The sequence below is a fragment of the Rhineura floridana genome, chromosome 6 (genome assembly GCF_030035675.1).
Source record: "Rhineura floridana isolate rRhiFlo1 chromosome 6, rRhiFlo1.hap2, whole genome shotgun sequence".
Lineage (NCBI taxonomy): Eukaryota > Metazoa > Chordata > Lepidosauria > Squamata > Rhineuridae > Rhineura > Rhineura floridana.
This window is the reverse complement of record NC_084485.1, coordinates 121,984,791-122,002,256: the sequence shown is the minus strand read 5'-3', so window position 1 is coordinate 122,002,256 and position 17,466 is coordinate 121,984,791. Positions and strand designations below refer to the sequence as shown.

General features: G+C 40.4%; 1 protein-coding gene across 2 annotated transcripts in view; it reads right to left on the bottom strand.

The window, feature by feature from the left end:
• The window catches only part of BTBD8 (BTB domain containing 8), a 57,628-nt gene that overhangs the window by 37,118 nt on the left and 3,044 nt on the right, over positions 1 to 17,466 (bottom strand). Inside the window, exons 2-4 of one of the 2 annotated variants that reach the window (XM_061633664.1) lie at positions 12,991 to 13,188; positions 3,439 to 3,719; positions 986 to 1,103 (exon numbers count right to left, since the gene is read on the bottom strand). In XM_061633664.1, coding sequence (XP_061489648.1) covers positions 986 to 1,103; positions 3,439 to 3,719; positions 12,991 to 13,188 — 597 coding nt within the window. The remainder of the gene's footprint in view (positions 1 to 985; positions 1,104 to 3,438; positions 3,720 to 12,990; positions 13,189 to 17,466) is intronic. The other variant, XM_061633665.1, reaches the window with a different exon arrangement.

Genomic DNA, 17,466 nt, shown 5'->3' with positions numbered 1-17,466 from the left:
AGAGTGAAAATTACCTGCAGCTTTATATAATTTCAGCCTAACAAAACACTCTGTCCCTATCTTGTTTTGTCCATATTTTAAACAAACTGACTAAATCCATACCTTCCGGCCAGGCAGAGCAGTTCATACCATAGAAGTCAGCATAATTTACACTGGGGTAAATTATGCTGGTATGGAAATGGACTGCCTTCAAGTCGATTCGGACTTATGGCAACCCTATGAATAGGGTTTTCATGGTAAGTGGTATTCAGAGAGGGTTTACCATTGCCTTCCTCTCAGGCTGAGAGGCAGTGATTGGCCCAAGGTCACCCAGTGAGCTTAACATACCCCTATTTGAAACTCTATTCAGGAGTGGGGCTGCTGCCGGCTGGGCTGGCCCAAGCCTGGCAGAGGGAAAACAAGCCTTTAAAAATCAAGTTTGACTTACACCGCCCTTTTTGCCAGTTTAACTTCCACTAGATTGTTAGGTCACATGACCAAAGTGAATGGAGTTTGGAACAGGGGTAAGTATCCACCTGCCCCACCACTCCCTTCAGCTGAGCCCTGGCTGAGCTGGGATGGAGGACTTGCACTGCTCAGGATCATTCAAAACTTGGTTCATCCCAGCAGATCTTGGGTCTGGATTGCTCCATAACAAACTGACTGGAATGTTGTTATCCTTTGGATTTCAACCTTGTCTAAAAGTTACAATAGAGTTCTTGGCTCAAAAACATGCCAAAATGTTTTTTTAATGTGCATTTTAGAGTAAAATACGTTGAGAAATTAGTACATTGGGATAAAAAACATTTTTAAATATAAATGTCTATACTTTTAAAAAATCCTTATTAATACAGGAACAGGATAGAAGGGACTTGGCAATATAAACGTGTGGAATTGACATGGACCAGAAATAGACTGATCCATCCCTAACTTTATAACACATACCGGGTTGCATCCAATGATAGTCTTACTCATAAAAATGAAATACTATTATCTCTCAAAATACCTGTGCACTCGAAATTGTTTTCTGTCAATCCAAATATTAATATCTGAAAACCAAGATTTCTTGTAGAGCATTAACAGGTCTCTTCCTAAGTCAGATGAAGTTTCTATTTCAGAATTATCTGGAACAAAAAAAATTAACTTATCTTAATTATGTCTATCCTTTATCATATGGTCCTAGGTTGGAAATACAACAAAATAAAAACATTACAAAATATCACACTAATAAAATATACAGAATCAGCAACATATGAAAGCAGGTGATAAAGAAGCATATCTGAACATCTCTAAAACTTCAGTCCTTTCCAAAGGCTTGGGGAAAGAGGGGCGTTTTCAGCTGCTGGCAAAAATTAATGATGTTGGCACTCAATGCACCTTGTAGGGGAGCTTATTCCAGATGTAGGTAGCCACCACAGATAAGGCCTCCCACTAGTTTCTGCCCCTGGGACTTCCCCAAGCGGCTGGATCACCACCAAGGCCTCCCTTGCAGATCTTCATTCACAGGCAGGTCAATATGGAAGGAGTCCTTCAGATGCTTGGGACCTGGTTTTTTTCTTTGTATGTCAGGATAAACCTCTTGAAATGGGGTTTAAACAAATTGGCAACCAGTGCAATTCCTTCAATACTGGCATTGCATGATTTTAACCAGCTGTATCCATCACACACTGACTGCTGCATTCTGCACCAGTTGCAGTTTCTGTCTTTAAAGGGAAACCCACACAGAGTACATTGCAAGAATCTAGCCTTGAGGTTACCAGAGTGTGGGCCACTGGGACTACGCTTTCCTTGTCCAGGAATGGTTGTGGCTGGTTCAACTGACAAAAGCTGGATCGAGTACCTCCCAAGCTACATACCTATCTTTACAAGGTGTGTAATCCTGACAAGGGCAGGTCGTCTTCCCAGTTCACAGACCTGGGAGCCTACAACTATATAGTACTGCCATCTTTTTTGTATTCAGCTTCAATTTATTGGCCCATACCCAGCCCATTAATGTCTCCAGATACTGGTCAGACACCTCACCTCCCATATGCAATTCAGTTAGAACAGAAAAACAGAGATGGGTATCATTTGCATATTGATGACACCTCATTCCAAGTCTCCTAATAATGTTTCACAGTGGTTTTATGTAGCTGTTAAAGAGCATAGAGGATAAGATTGAACCATGTGGGACCTCACAGTATAGTTCCAATGAAGTTGAGTAATAGCTCCCCACTGTTACTCTCTGAAAGAGACCCTGGAGGTAGGAGCAGAATCAGCACAATCTGGTGTCTCCAACTCCCAAACCTCCAAGATGCTCCAGAAGGTCATCATGCTGATGGTATCAATAGCCACCAAGAGGTCAAGGAGAATCAATCGAGTTGCACTCTTTGCATCTCTTTCTCAAGAAAGGCAATCAATCAGGGTAACTAAAGCAGTCTCTGTGCTGTCCTGAAGCCAGATTGAAATGGGTCTAGATAATCCATATTCTTTGAGCATGCCTGAAGCTGAACCGCTACCATCTTCTTGAATTCCTTGCCCAAATAGGGGATATTAGCAACTGAGTGACAGTTATCTAATATTTCCGGGACAGGGAAGGCCTCTTAAACAGGGGAAGGACTAGTAGCTCCTTGATGCTCAGTGGTACTCTTCCCCTGCCCCACAGACATTCACCCTCCTCTAAACCCAGCCAATACATTCTTTTGTTGTTTTATATTGGGTCTTTTAGGCTGCAGTCCTAAACCCACTTACCTTGGAATAAGCTGAACTCTTTGGGGCTTTCTTCTGAATAGGTAAGGTATATAAAGGATTGTACAGTTAGACCCTGCCTGCTAGCTTAAAATATGTCTTGGTTATTGTTTTTACAGCAGTGTGGTATAGTGGTTAGAGTGCTGGACTACGACCTGGGAGACCAGGATTCAAATCCCCATTCAGCCATGAAGCACACCTTGGGCTAGTCATTGATTCTCAGCCGAACCTACCTCACAGGGTTGTTGTGGGAATTAAATTAGGAGGGGGAGAACCATATACGCCACTTTGAGCTCCTTAAAGGAAAAGAGGGGTACAAATGCAATAATAAATAAATAAATGTAAGCCTCAGGGCACCCTTTCAACTGATGAGTGGGGTAACATGCTTCAAACAAACTTGGTAACTCCACAAAATGCAGTCTTTCCCACCCCACATATGCAACACAATACAACAGAAAATCAAAGAACTGGATTGGAAAGCATCCCTTCTCGGCACCATAGGAATTCCGCTTTTACTCTATAAGTGGGCATTAAGGTTTGCTGCAGCTACACATTCCTTCACTCCTATCTGACCAACGTAAAGCTCATTACTCAGGAACCAAGTTATAGCAAAGAATATTAAACTCAACATTGAGAATGTAGTAACTGCAAGCCTTGTTTGAAATGGTTAACAAACCCACACTGGCATTTAAACAACAAAACAAAATCCATACATCACTGGTTTAACCTCACCTGACACAAATGCATTGCCTTCAGTATCAACAGCAACTTCTTCAGAAATTTCATTTGCAAGAAGAGGGGAAGCAGCAGTTTCTACGGCTCCCTTTGAGGAATACCGATAACCAGATGTCCTTTCATGATTTTCTAGACACTGCCCAGCTGATATTTGACCATTCTGTAGATTGCCGACTTCAAGGCTTTCATCTTCCTTTGTGAAGCTAGGCTTTGGTACTTTTTTCTTGAGAATCACTTGCTCAGACTCTTTAACATTTCTGTCAGAAGAATACACATCCCTAAGAGGAAGAGAGAATCAGGCTGCAATCCTATGCACACTTATTTGGGAATGAGTCCCATTGACTTCAGTGGGACTTGCTTCTGAGGACACATGCATAGGATCAGGCTGCACAACAGAAAGTTTTATGTATTGCATAATTCAATGTGCACAGTTAAAGATGTCTACTTTTTCTTTATTTTGACCAGCACATCTCACAAATTGGGCACTACCCTTAATTAGTCATCAGAACAAGTGGTAAAGCAGAATCCTGCCCCGTTATCAAAATCTCATAATACCACAATACACTTGTTCCCCATCTCAAACATTTGGGTAAGTGAAGCCCTGCCAAACATTAAAACCTAATTATATTTTAAAATAAAGGGCACTCAAAGATCTGAGTCATTTTAAAAACAGCAATAATTCCAAATTAATTCAGCCTTAAAAGAAAAGAACTCCCATGTACATCTTAAATCCCATGTACACCTTAAATGTATATTTTCCTAATATCACATCTGCTACAGGAAAAATATTTTACATTATGACATCCCTGAACCAAACCTGGTCCATAAAGTGTGGTGCCATCTGGTTCCTTAGTTGTCATTCTAGAAATAAAAAGGTATGGATCAGTTTTAAGGGATGGGGAATTAAATTCTGTCCCAACACCCTCACACTCTCTGAAAGTGACTGTTGAAGAAAACAAATTGCTGATTAGGAAACTGTAGTTGCTAAAGATTTGATGACAGGGAAAGGGCCATGCCTCAGTGGTAGAGCATCTGCTCTGTATGCAAAAGTTCCAGGTTCAGTCCCCAGCACCTCCAGGAATTGCTGGGAGAGACCCCTGTCCGAAATCCTGGAAAGCCACTGTCAGTCAGTGTGAAAAATACTGAGCAAGGTGGACCAATGGTTTGACTGTATAAGGCAGCTTCCTATGTTCCTATGCACAATCATCTGGATTGATTCAATAATTCCGGGGAGAGGGTGCATGCAAAAGAGGTCATGCTACAACTGTCAATATATTTTCTTTGCTTTTTAAGTTGACCAAAACGGAGCACAGAAAAGCAAACTTGCAACCATACATTATCCAAACATAACCCAATTCATGCAAACCTAGTGAGAGAAAATGTGCATGAGGTTGTAATCAACTAAATCCTACTAAGAGTAGACTTACTGAAATTAATGAACCTAAGTCATTCTTGTCTATTAACTTTGGTGGGTCTACTATGAGGAAGATTAACACTGAATACCACCCAAGAGATACAGATGCATGGATACACACAGAAAGAATAAAGAACCAAAACATGACAAATTAGAACCAGAAGATCTTGCTATGTAGACAGAATGAGCAACACTCAGAATAACTTCCTGAAAGTTTTGCAAAAGTGATCACAATACTTTGCAAAAGTGCCAACAATATGAAAAATGGTTTTTCAGTTCTCAAAGCCTTTTACAAGACAAAGAGTATCATGCAACCTTCAAGATAGCCATAGATAGAAGGCAAGGGTTTTTGTTTATTTCTTTTAAACCTCAAACAATATTGCCTCTCAGTAGCTAAATAACTCAGGCTTTCTTTGGGAAGATTTCCAGATAACTATTTCCTAGAAAGACTTGCTTGGCAATATGCGTGAATTTATGGAGCGTTCAAAGAGTATGCCCTGTCCTTTAAGGCATAAACACTCTTGTCCGAATCTGTTCTGAAAAAGACCTCCAGATTATACAGCCACAAGAGTGGCTGTACACTATAGCCAGCGTGGATTTTCACATTCCGCAATGTTAAATTGAAAATACCCCCATGCCATTCTGATGCTTCCCATAAGCTCATTACAAAACAAAGCCTTACAAAACTTATAGTCCTGAACTCAGAAACGCTTGCTTAACAACTCTCTCAATTTTCATGGTGATACACAAAACAGTCAGAGAGAATAGACAGTTCAAAGTGTAAAAAGAGAGAAAAAACCTCCAGAGCCCTTTTGGACTTTTTCTCTGAGAGTTCTCATAATCTGTAGAAATTCATTAAAAATCAGCCATGTTCACCAAGTACCTGTAATCCTAATACTGACCTTGCCCCATACTCTGACCTTCATCTTCTGCAGTTTAAAAGTTTAAAAAATGCCTGACTGATTTTTAATTAATTTAAGAAATTTTGGCTGGAAGCCAATGATAAGGGCAGGCATGCTCAGTAAGAACCAACAGTCAAGAGTTCTAAAAGCCTCACAGCTGCTGGGCTTGGCTAATCAAGGGGCCACACCCATACTAGACTTTGATTTCACTTAAGACAGTCATGGCTTCCCTCAGAGAATCCTGGGAAGTGTAGTTTGTGAAGGGTGTTGAGAGAAGACTCATGTTCCACTGAGAGAGCTTCAGTGGCCAGACTGGTTTAACAGTCAGCCACTCTGATTGCAGTCTGTGAGGGGAACTGGATGTTTCCTAGCAACTCTCAGCACCCTTCACTAACTACACTTCCCAGGATTCTTTGAGAGAAGCCATGACTGTCCAAAGTGAAATCAAGGCCTGGTGTGGATGTGGCCAGGGACAGCTTTGGTTTAAATTTGGGTGGGAGGCTACATGTGCCTGCTGTAGAATAAAAAGGTGGGGGAAAGGCTGAAAAGCAATGATACTGTTCACAATGTTTTCCTTTTGGAAAGGAAAGGGGCTTCCCCTCTGCCCAGTGCCCACCCACCCAATCTCCTTCCCTCCCCTCCCTGCCCCTTCCCAGGTCAGTGTTGGACTACAACCTGGAAGACCAGAGTTCGAATTGCCACACAGCCATGAAACACACAGGGTGACCTTGGGCCAGTCACTGCCTCTCAGCCTCAGAGGAAGGCGATGGTAAACCTACCTCTCAATACCGTCTACCATGAAAACCCTATTCATAGGGTCAACATAAGTCGGGATTGACTTGAAGGCAGTCCATTTCCATTTTCAAATATGATTGCACAGAAATAAATCCCACTGAACTCAAAAAGTATGCAAATGATCAAACCCACCCTCCCTTCTCCTTCCTCCTAACTCCCCTCTTGCCCTTCCCTCCCCTTTCCTTTGCCCCTCCCTACCCATCCCCATCCCCTTCCAATCCTCTCCTTCCCTTTCCCCCTCCTCCCGCTCCCCTTCCTCATCCCCATGGTCAAATTTACCTATTTTAAGCATGATTGCAGGGAAGTAAATGCCATGGAACTCTGTAAGCATGCAAATGATCAAACCTGCCCTCCCCTCCCCCTTCCTTTGTCCCCCTCCAATACGCTTCTTCCCCTTCCCCCTCCCCTTCCCCTCCCCCTCGGTCAGTTTTTCCTATTCTAACCATCATTGCATAGGAGTAAGTCCCATTGAACTCAATAAGCATGCAAATGATCAGACCTGCTTTCCCCCTCCTTCCCCTCTCCTCTCCCTTCCTCCTCCTCCCCTCTTCCTTATTCCTCCTCCCCTGCCCATTCCAGCCCTCCCCCCTCCCCCCGGTCACTTTTACCTATCCTAAGCATGGTTGCATGGGAGTAAATCGCACTGAATTCAATAAACATGCAAATGATCAAACCTGTCCTTCTCCTCCCCTCCCCCTCCTGCCAGGGCTGGATTATCCATTAGGCTTAGTAGGCTGAAGCCTAGGGGCCCAGAGCTCTTGGGGTCCTGTGGAGCACTGACCTGAGGGCCCTTGGAGCTGCAGGGGGCCCTCCACAATCCGTGGAAGCATCCACGGACCTCCATCCCCCCACTATACCCCCGCTTTACCTACCTTTCCATTGGCTGATGGCACGCATGCGTGCTACACGCGCGCATTGCTGCCATCAACAAAGATGGCGGCAGAGGCTTCAGCTGCTTAGGGAAACCTCGGCCACCATCTTGATTGATGGCAAAACTGCACGCGCTGCAAAAAACAACAGAAAGGTAGGTGAAGCGTGGGGATAGGGCCCCCCAAACACCAGTCAGCCTAGGGGCCCTCCTCAGCTTAATCCAGCCCTGCCTCCTGCCTGCTCCCCTCCCAGGCCTCCCCTCTGCATATCCTCCCCTCCCTCCTCCTCCTCCTCGCCTCCCCATCCCGTGGTCAGTTTCACCTATCCTAAGCATAATTGCAGGGGAGCAAATCCCACTGAACTCTGCACAACTTTTAAAGATACAAAAAGACCCCTTGGAGGCTGGGCCTGGCAACCAAGGGGTCTTTTGTATCTTTAAAAGTTGTGCAGGGGGGAGAGAGAATTCCACCTTGTGGTTTTTCCCATTATAGGGTTGCAAGAACACCTGCACTTAGCTGTCTTTCTTTTCTCCTAAAGATACAGGATCAGTCTCAGGGATTGAACCTGGCAACCCTAGCCACCACCTATTTCAAAGCAATTTTCAGAATTCTTTTTTAAAATACTACTTTTAAAAAAATTCCACATATCACCAGAAGTGATACATGGGAGGAGGGGCAGGATATAAATTTAATAAATAAAATATAAGAAAAAATTAAAAATTAACAGAGACCCTAAGAATCTAAAATGCCAGAGTGAGTTGAAAGTGGCACCAAAAATACATCCCACAGCATAGTGTGGGAAAGTGGGTTAGTGAGAATTTTTTGATGGGTTAGTAATTTGTGAACATTTTTGGGGATAGCATAATCATGTATTAAGAGTATTCTTGTGCAAATCCTACTATAGTAGTGTCTGACTGTAGGTTTTTTGTTCCACTGCAATAAGGATAGTAGAACTCAGGATTCATTTCCAGCTCTGCAAAAGAAACCCTGAATGATTTGACAACGTTAGCAAGACCGCTCTATTTCTCAAAGAGGGGAAGATTTAATTGTTTGAAAAAATACATTGTTTTTTCTCCAAGGTACACCAGCATGGATATTCAGCAAATCGAAAAATCAAAACTAATTGTCCCATGCATTTCAAATCCTGAACCTTCATTCTAATACCAGAGGCTTGGTACCGAGAACCAAAATAGAATTAGTTGCTAATATCCATAGCAAAAAATGCAAATTTCTAAATAATGAAAACCAACAAAGTACCTGCTACGGATAAACTGCCTGTCAGACAGATGGCAAATATGCTGAAATTTAGTTGCATTCTGAAAGGAGACAGATCCAGGAGAGATTCTTTTAAGTGATACATAAGCTTATATGCTATATGTTGGAATGCTGAAGTTGAACAATGGCCCTCTAAATCTATTGCTTTTCCTTATGAAAAAATAGAAATTTCCCCTGAAAAGCTTTTGCATACTTGTATTTCAGAATACAGGAGAAAATATTTTTACACATATAGCTGTAATGCAAACCTTTGCCTTTGCTATCTGCTGGGAAAGGTAAAAATATCACTGCTCTATTTTCCTACAGCCTTCTGCATTGCATCAATTAATTCAATTATGCAGCAGCTAATTGGAATTGACAAAAATCTGTGCTTTTCAAGCTGTAGGCACAGTGAGAACAGCATTTTTCCTTTTCAACTGGTGGCACAGACACGAGAATTCACACTCCGATTTGTCCAGATCCTACTAAAAATCAGAACACTGTCAAGGTTTCAAGATAAAAGGGCAAGAAATGGGGAGGATTAAAAAAAAATAGGAAAATGGGAAATGATTACAGCAGGGTCGTTAAAATTAAAATGGAAATTCCTAGTCCTGACAATAATTTTATCAACAAATTACAGGGAGTCATTTACCTCTAACCGCTAAAGCTAACATAAGCACTACAGATAGTTTTGCCCAATGTAAAGATGAGCAAAAATATCATCTAGTAATCAAATACTGTGTTATTCCCTGGAAAGATCTATGAAAGTAGAATCGCTGCTCTAAAAAGTAGCTTGAATTAATAAAGCCTCCTCCCTGCAGGCTTGAAAATTACATTTAATTAAGCAACACCCTGCTCACTCTTTACAAAACAAAAATAATGTGTAATATGCGATTCTCCAGTATACCACAGGCTCTCAGTGACCATGTCATTTAACCTCTGTTGAAACAACCTGTCAACAGGAGTGACTCCTACTCAGCAAGGGCAATAAAGCATTGATCCTGCTTCTTATGCATTTCAGGTAGCAATCAACTTTTGGGCCACAAAAAAGTGACAGGTACAGCATCCTTTGGAAAACACCAGCATTTCTAAAGGGAAGGACTAAAGAACCAGAAAATTATCAAAGAGCACATCTTGATACTGACAAATGATCCAGTTTTGAAGACTAGTGAAACATTCAGTAGGGTCACCAAGGAAGAGCTTGCATATTGCAATGACCTCTGCTGGGTGAAGGGTTTGTGCAAAGACATGTAGCATTCTAGTTTGGAATGGGTTCTTCCATTCACCACCAACAGCACCCCCAATTCTTGGAGCTTTACTTTTCTATACAGCAGTTGCAACCATTCACTTATATGGTGCAAAATAAAGGGGATAAAGGGGAGACAACCTCAGAAGGGGCTAAACCACCCCGATGACAGTATAGTCTCAGGTAAGGACAATTTGCCACCTCTCAACTGTCTCCAATTGAAGCCTTTTTCATAATTTTATGGATTTATTAATTATTAAAAAAAGAATCATGCAGAGAATATCCCCCTCTCCTGTCACACTAGAACTCATAGGCACCCCATAAAATTGATTGGTGGTAGATTCAGTACAGACAAAAAAAAGATACTTCCTCATGCAGTATGATTGATTTATGGAGCTCACTGCCAGAAGACGTGCTGATGGCTTTAAAGAGGAATTAGACACACATATGAACAGCACTCTCTACAGCTACTAGGCACGGCAACTAAATGGAATATCCAAGTTCAGAGGAAGTATGCCCCCAAATACAAATTGCTGGGGGCAACAGTGAGAGACCGCAGTTGCTTGCATGCCCTGCTCATGGGTTTCCCAGAGGCTGTCACTAGCCACAGGCCACTGAGGGAAACAGAATGCTGGACTACTATGGAGCATGCATTAGTACTTTTTCTGCTTGGCTGAAGAACATTCCAAAAACCAAAAAGGCAAGCTATATTCTATCTTTTGTTTGCCACCCTGGGCTCCTACTGGAAGGGTGGGATATAAATCTAATTAAATATATAAAATAAATAAAATCTTCATAGATTTTAAGTCAGCTTTTTCTTCACTACCTAGAGATCAGCTCTGGGGAAAACTTGATACAACATCAATCAATAAAAGGTTGCTTTCTTTGTTAAGACAGCTAGATGACAATTCAAGAGTGTAAGTTTGATGTTATCCCTAGGATACTTTTACCAACCCCACTCCAATGACACATCAGGTACACCAGGGTGTGTTTTAGCCCCTCTTTGTTCAAATAAAGTTTAAACCAATCTCTTTCCCAAACTATATACTCGAGAGCACCACTTGCAAGACTGGCTAGTACAGAAATCCCTCTGTTACTGTATTTCAACGACACTGCATTACTATCAATCCGGCAGTGAACTTAAAAAGACTCATGCTGGACTAGATGGACCTTTGGTCTCATCAGCAGGCCTCTTCTTGTATCCTTCAATCCTGGGATATGGCTTCTATGTCTATTCCATTTCTAGTTTTGTGGCAGCTCATGAAAGATTCTGCCTGTAGCAATGCAAGCGTCCCTTTTCATGGAGGTTGTTTAAGGCACAATACGTGACACTTGTTGAGAGGGCTGATGTCCTTTCTAGCAAACCAAAGAACCACCATTTCATCCTCAAATACAATTCCAGAGCCATTTACAAGTTTGTGGATTCTGTTTAACATTTATTGGTTTCTAAGTGTTGAGCATTATATTGCTACTTCATTTGATCCATGCGTGGCAGATGAACAACTAAATATTGAAAAGCACAAAGAACGCATGTCAAAACCAAATCAGGTAGAATTAAAGTTTCTGAATGTGTAGAAGAAATGGCCACCAGCATACGTTATTTCCATTCTTTCACTGGGAAGAAGTCGGTTATTCACAAAATTTGCAATACTCATCTTAAAATTATAGTTTTGGGGAAAAGATCATGCACTAAAAGGGGCTTTTATTGGCAATTTAAAAAGTCTCTTTAGGTGCCTACCCATAGGAGGGAGAGGGCAGGTGGATTAAAAAACAACAGAATTTTCTGAATATTTACTTGAAGATTTATATCCACCTTTTGATAAAACAATATTAGGTATGTTGTTTATCTGGCCTTTAGCAAAACCAAATAAACATGAAATAATGTGAATTCTACCTACTGAACACTTGAAAAACTGGTACACCAATGTTTCCTTCACAATTCACAGCCTTACCGTGCAATCTTATACACATCTGTTCAGAAGAGGTGAAGCAATCCTACCCCCACTACCTGTGCTGCTGGAGGTTATGATACAACAGAGGTTTCCCTCTACCCAGCTCCACTAGCTGCCAATGACTGTTGGCAAGCTACTGCTGGTGGCATTCCCACCAGCAATAGCTGGTGTAAGGTCTCAAAAGTGAGTTAAACAGTGACAGAACTGTTAGGATCCATTCGATCCTAAGCCGATCCAGAGAGAAGCTGAATTTAGGGCTCTCTGTTGTGCCAGACTGGAGCTGGCACAGCAAAAATTAAGAGAAAATTCCCCTCAATCTTCTGTCCTAGGCAGTGAAAACAGCAGGTTCAGATGCAATGGTGGCTCTGCCCAGCATTGCTACTCCTCAGCCAAGAGTTAGGATCCTCCCCAAGTGCTTACTGCCAGGTAAGTGGGCATAGGATTGCAGGATTAATGTAAAACAGACATTATAGGTTTTTCAAATGTGAATACTTTTTAAATGTCAAGATAGAGCCTTTCAAACAAACACAAAAGCATCTGACCCTAATGAACCCCCACTCAGCATGTTAACAAAATATAGCAGACAGGTGGAAAAATAATTTAACTGAGAAAGCCAACTATAGCTTCTCAATGCAAATCACCTGGCTCTCAGCTTAATTTAGATGAGAACTAAACAGTCAATACAAAAATACTCTTGCAATAATAATACTCTTACTACTTGCTGGCCATCTCTCCCTCCCCACCGCATTTTCCGGCTACCTCTTTTTCTTGCTCCCCTTTCCAATTTAATATTGTCAAATAATATGTTAAGAAACTGATGTATTGAAGAAATATTCCCATATGCAGATGACTTCACATCTACAGCTTTAAAAATGCTGGGACGTTAGTCTTTTAGCATATTGTAGATGGGGGGGGGGAGAGGAGAATCCCCAAATTTCTTATTCCCCAGCCAAAGGATTGCATCCATTCTTTGAAGCCTAGAGAGCCATTATAACAGTACAAGCTAGTGACCTACTATCAAAATGACCAGTTTTTAAAACAGGTTTCTTAATTATCACATGTGACACAATACTGGCTTGAACGTCTTTTTTAAGAGCGGGGGTGAGTGGAAACTTACTGCAGGAATCTTTTAAATTCAGAGGATTCCACATTCTCCAGATTCAGAACTTCACAGTTGTTTAGGTTATTTAACACTCTTCCAGCAATGTGTAAAAAAAAATCTGGAGCTCTTGCTAAAAGCACTCCCTTGTGAGCTTGGAAAACAGTAGTGCCAACACAGAAAGTGACATCAGTGTGGATTTCTTCTTTAAGAAGCCTGTGAAACAAAACAGAAATAGCTTCACAATTGAGCTCACAACTGAGTTCAGAAGGGGTATACAGTTTATTAACATAACAGTATTCTCCAAGACAAGAAAGAAAGAAAAAGCACAAGCTAGTTTAGTGATCTAAATTGACCTTGTTTGGTCAGATAACAAGAATCCTTCAGAGTCTTGGACAGAATATCAACATACATTTTCATGTTTCATATTTATTAGTGACAGTCCACATTTTTCAGTACCTGTTTCTTTAAAAGATCACTGTCATTTTGGCTTTAGGAATGCATTTTCAAAAGGTTATTAAGGTACACTTACAAGCACTTATTAGGGTACACTTAGGGTACACTTATTAGGGTACACTTACAAGCATTATCAGTCTACAGATTTTGGTCTACTCCTTTAGAAGTTAAATCCCCGAGAACTAAGTGGATGCATCTTGGCTCTAGTAAATGTGCATGAACACTAAGGCACCATCTATATTTTACAGCCTGGTGGAATTCATTTAGAACTGTCAGATGCAATACCAGGACAACAACAGAAAAAATAACAATATGCAATAACAGAAAAATTGTGTTTTTCTACTATATCTTTAGCCAAAGGCATATACATCCGCTTTGCTTTTAAGCCATGTGACCGGACCCAGACTGCAACCAAGACGTTTCTTTCATTGTTATCTAAAACACAAAGCAGCTGGACCACTTTCCATCCTCTAATAACTACCTATCCAGATTGTAGGTGATGTTGAATGGATTGGACCAGGGCCAGCACCAGGAATCAGAAATCACCTGCTGAGGCCCACGCCTGGCAGATGAGACAGAAAGCTTTTTTCTTGCTTAGATTGTATACAATTGGGCCGTGTTATAAATCAATAACGTGTAAATTTAAAAGATTTAAACAAGGTAACTTCTTGATTACTGTAATATGCTTTCTATAGGGCTGCCCTTGAAGACTATCTGGAAATGTCAGCTGTTCCAGAACACCGCCATCCAGTGCTAGTCACTGGGATCATTACTTAGCATTTATTGTAAGAGCTACATTGATTAGCAATTAGTTTCCAGGCCTAATTCAATGTGCTGTTTTTCACCTTTTAAGTCCCTAAATGGATTAAAACCTTATGGAGCACTAGCTTCCATGTGACCCATACTATGTGCTCATATCATTGGATTATTAGATACAAATATCTTTTCCATCTAGACTGGTGGACTCAAACAGCAAATAATCTTCTTCCCTCCATAGGGAATTCTGACCCCAAGGAAGACTACCAGGTATTCTCTCTTCAGGCCTTTAGGAAGTCAGCAAAGCCTAGACCATCGTTTTCCTCAAATCTTGCAGGCTGGTATATAGTTTTGCCTCTGTGTTATATCGTTTTGCCACTTTTCCCCTCTTTCTCAAGCAACGTAAAGTTCCAGAGATAGTGTTACTCAGGATTTGGTTCCTTTGGAGGAGCAAGCACTAGGGATTCATGGCACTTTGTAATATTTGACTTACTTACAAAATATACAAATATAGCAAAAGGGGGGGGCCAGCAGCATGTTTTCCTACATGACACATGTCACATCAGATCCCTACAAGGGTACCTGCACCCAGAGCTTGGAAGTAATTAGTTGCAAGCAGGGCCGGCCCCAGGCATGCCGGGGACAGGATGCCTGCCACGGATCACAGGGCAGGAGATCCCAAGCCGCCCCCCCATTCTCCCACTCTAGTTACCTTTTTCTGTGCAGGTTTGCCATCAATCAAGATGGCGACCAAGGTTTCCCTAAGGGGCTGAAGCCTCTGCCGCCATCTTGGTTGATGGCATGCATGTGTGCTACACAAATGATGGACTGAAAACAATGGGACTTATGTTAGTCATGCCTACTATTTAAGTCTCTTTATTTCAATGGATCTACTCTTAGCATGTCAAAGTCTGGTTCCAGCACTTGTTTTCCCCCCCATTCTCTTATTTATTATAGAAACAATGAAAAAAATAACAAACAGAAACAACAACTAAACCCCAGGATCAATGAGAGTACAGAGTAACATAATTTTGAAATATAAGAGAAATTTAACCAATATTTTACAAGTCAATAATCATAATAGAGTGACATAAAATATAAGTTATATATTTTAACTCATGACTTATGAATTAGTTAGCAAAAATAAAATTAAGAAAACCAAATAAATCTAGCCACTGGTGGGAGTTGGTCATGCAAATCATGATTAGTCACGTGATCAATCAATAATCACCAAATGGCAACATATGATTCTGGTTTAGCCATATCTTGTAAGAAATTAAGATTATGAGTAATTTTATCTAATAAAGCCAAATTCCATATATTTTTATACCATGGAAATAGATCCAGATCTTCCAGCATTTTCCATTGTTGCATGATAGTTTGACAGGCCACCATCAATAATTTAGAAATCAGTGGTTTAGATTTCAAATTAGCTTTAACATCTTTAAACAAAGCCAAAATAAACAATTCTGGAGTGTGTTCTATTTTTTTTTTCATAATATTTTTAAGTTCCCTATGCACCAGGTCCCAAAATGGGAAAATTTGGTGCAGGTCCACCAAAGGTGGAAATATGTGCCCTTAATGGAACAACCACGCCAGCATAGCAGGCTTACATTGAAGGATACATAAGACAAATGGGTTGGTGTTAAATACCATCTAAGTAGGACTTTGAGATTAATTTCATCATTAATTTTATTCAAATTTTCAAACACAAAACAAAACAAAACAAAAAAGAAACAAATCAAACAATAAAATAAAATGTTGACTTCCGATTTGTCGCAGATCAGCCATAGGTCTATGATATATAACAAACCTGTCTCTTAACATATTACAAAATCACTTTCCTCCAGTAGTTATCTTAATTAATCATCAAATCTCATTAACATCACTTTATTCTTTCCACAAAAAGTCAAAGAGAGATATATCCATCGATTTTTCTCCAAATAAACATGTCAATTAATCCATCTCATCAAGTCTGCTAGGTCCAATAATTTCAATAGCCATTTTTCCATTATCAGTGTTAATTCCATCTTCCAACTTCCATCCTTGCACCCATAATAATCTTGCTGTCATAGTCATAGTCATATAGTAAAAGTCTGATGGGAATTTCCTTCATCACAAATATTTCCTTGCCATCAATTCTGAATGTGTTGCTGAAATATTGTTGTAAGGTCTTATCTCTTTTTTACGAAATGCACTAGCACATCTCTTGAGAGTTTTTCCATTGTCACATATCTGGAATTAATTCTATAAATTTTCTCTATTTCAAGTTCCTTCAAATCATTCCAGTCCAGAAATTCCATCAAAACATTGATAGCTTTATCTCTGATATCTTCATCAATTTCTCCAGAGACAACGCCGAATTCCAAACAGTAATCTTTATCTCCAGGATCCACAAACTCCAAATATTTTTCCAGTTCCACACTTGATATATCTGTTCCAATCTCCAGGACTTGGATCCTCCCTTCAATTTTTGCCATAAAGTCCAAATCTTTTTCCAATTCCACATTTGATATATCTGATCCAATCTCCAGAATTTGCTCCTTCCCTTTAATTTCTTTTTCATCTTCTATTGCTTGTCCATCTGCTTTTTTTCTCATATAATCCTTTATTTCTTTCAGCTCCTGTTTCACTTTACCAAATTCAGTTGCCATTTCTTGTCTACTCTGTCCCAGTTCTTGTTTCGTTATCTTAATCTCATCCATTATCTTCTGAAACATATCCAGAGGGGAAAACCCTTCCAGGGGTATATCCAGGGTCTCTGCCACTTCTTTGATCGTCATTCTTAAAGCCGAAAAAAAAAACCCTTCAAATTTCCAATATAGCCACAATTCCCAAGCAAAGAGTAATTTGCTTCTTTTTCCAGCAATAAGGGAGTTAATATTCCAGGCCTGTTGACATCATCTGGCCAGCACAGTTCTTATCTCCCGCACGTCCAAGAATGCAAAACAAATTTGGTTCACGGTGCCGAACAATTAGTAACATACACAAACAGCAGATTCGTCTAAAGAAAATAGTCCAAGAAAAAGTAGTCCCAGACATATATCAATCAAATAATCATCTAAATCAGATTTTCTCTTCGGGTAAGTTGCCCCTCATCCGTTTTAATCTTTATAGTTTCCAAATTCAGGCCAGCTTTTTGCCATAAAAAATAAGATAAGCTTTTTAAATTTTCTTTCCTCCTCCTTAATTCCTTGTATAAAAGAGAGAAGTGTAACTCACCCAGGTATCTTAATTGCTGATTCTTAAACAAATCTCTTTTACTGTAGTAATTTAAGCCAA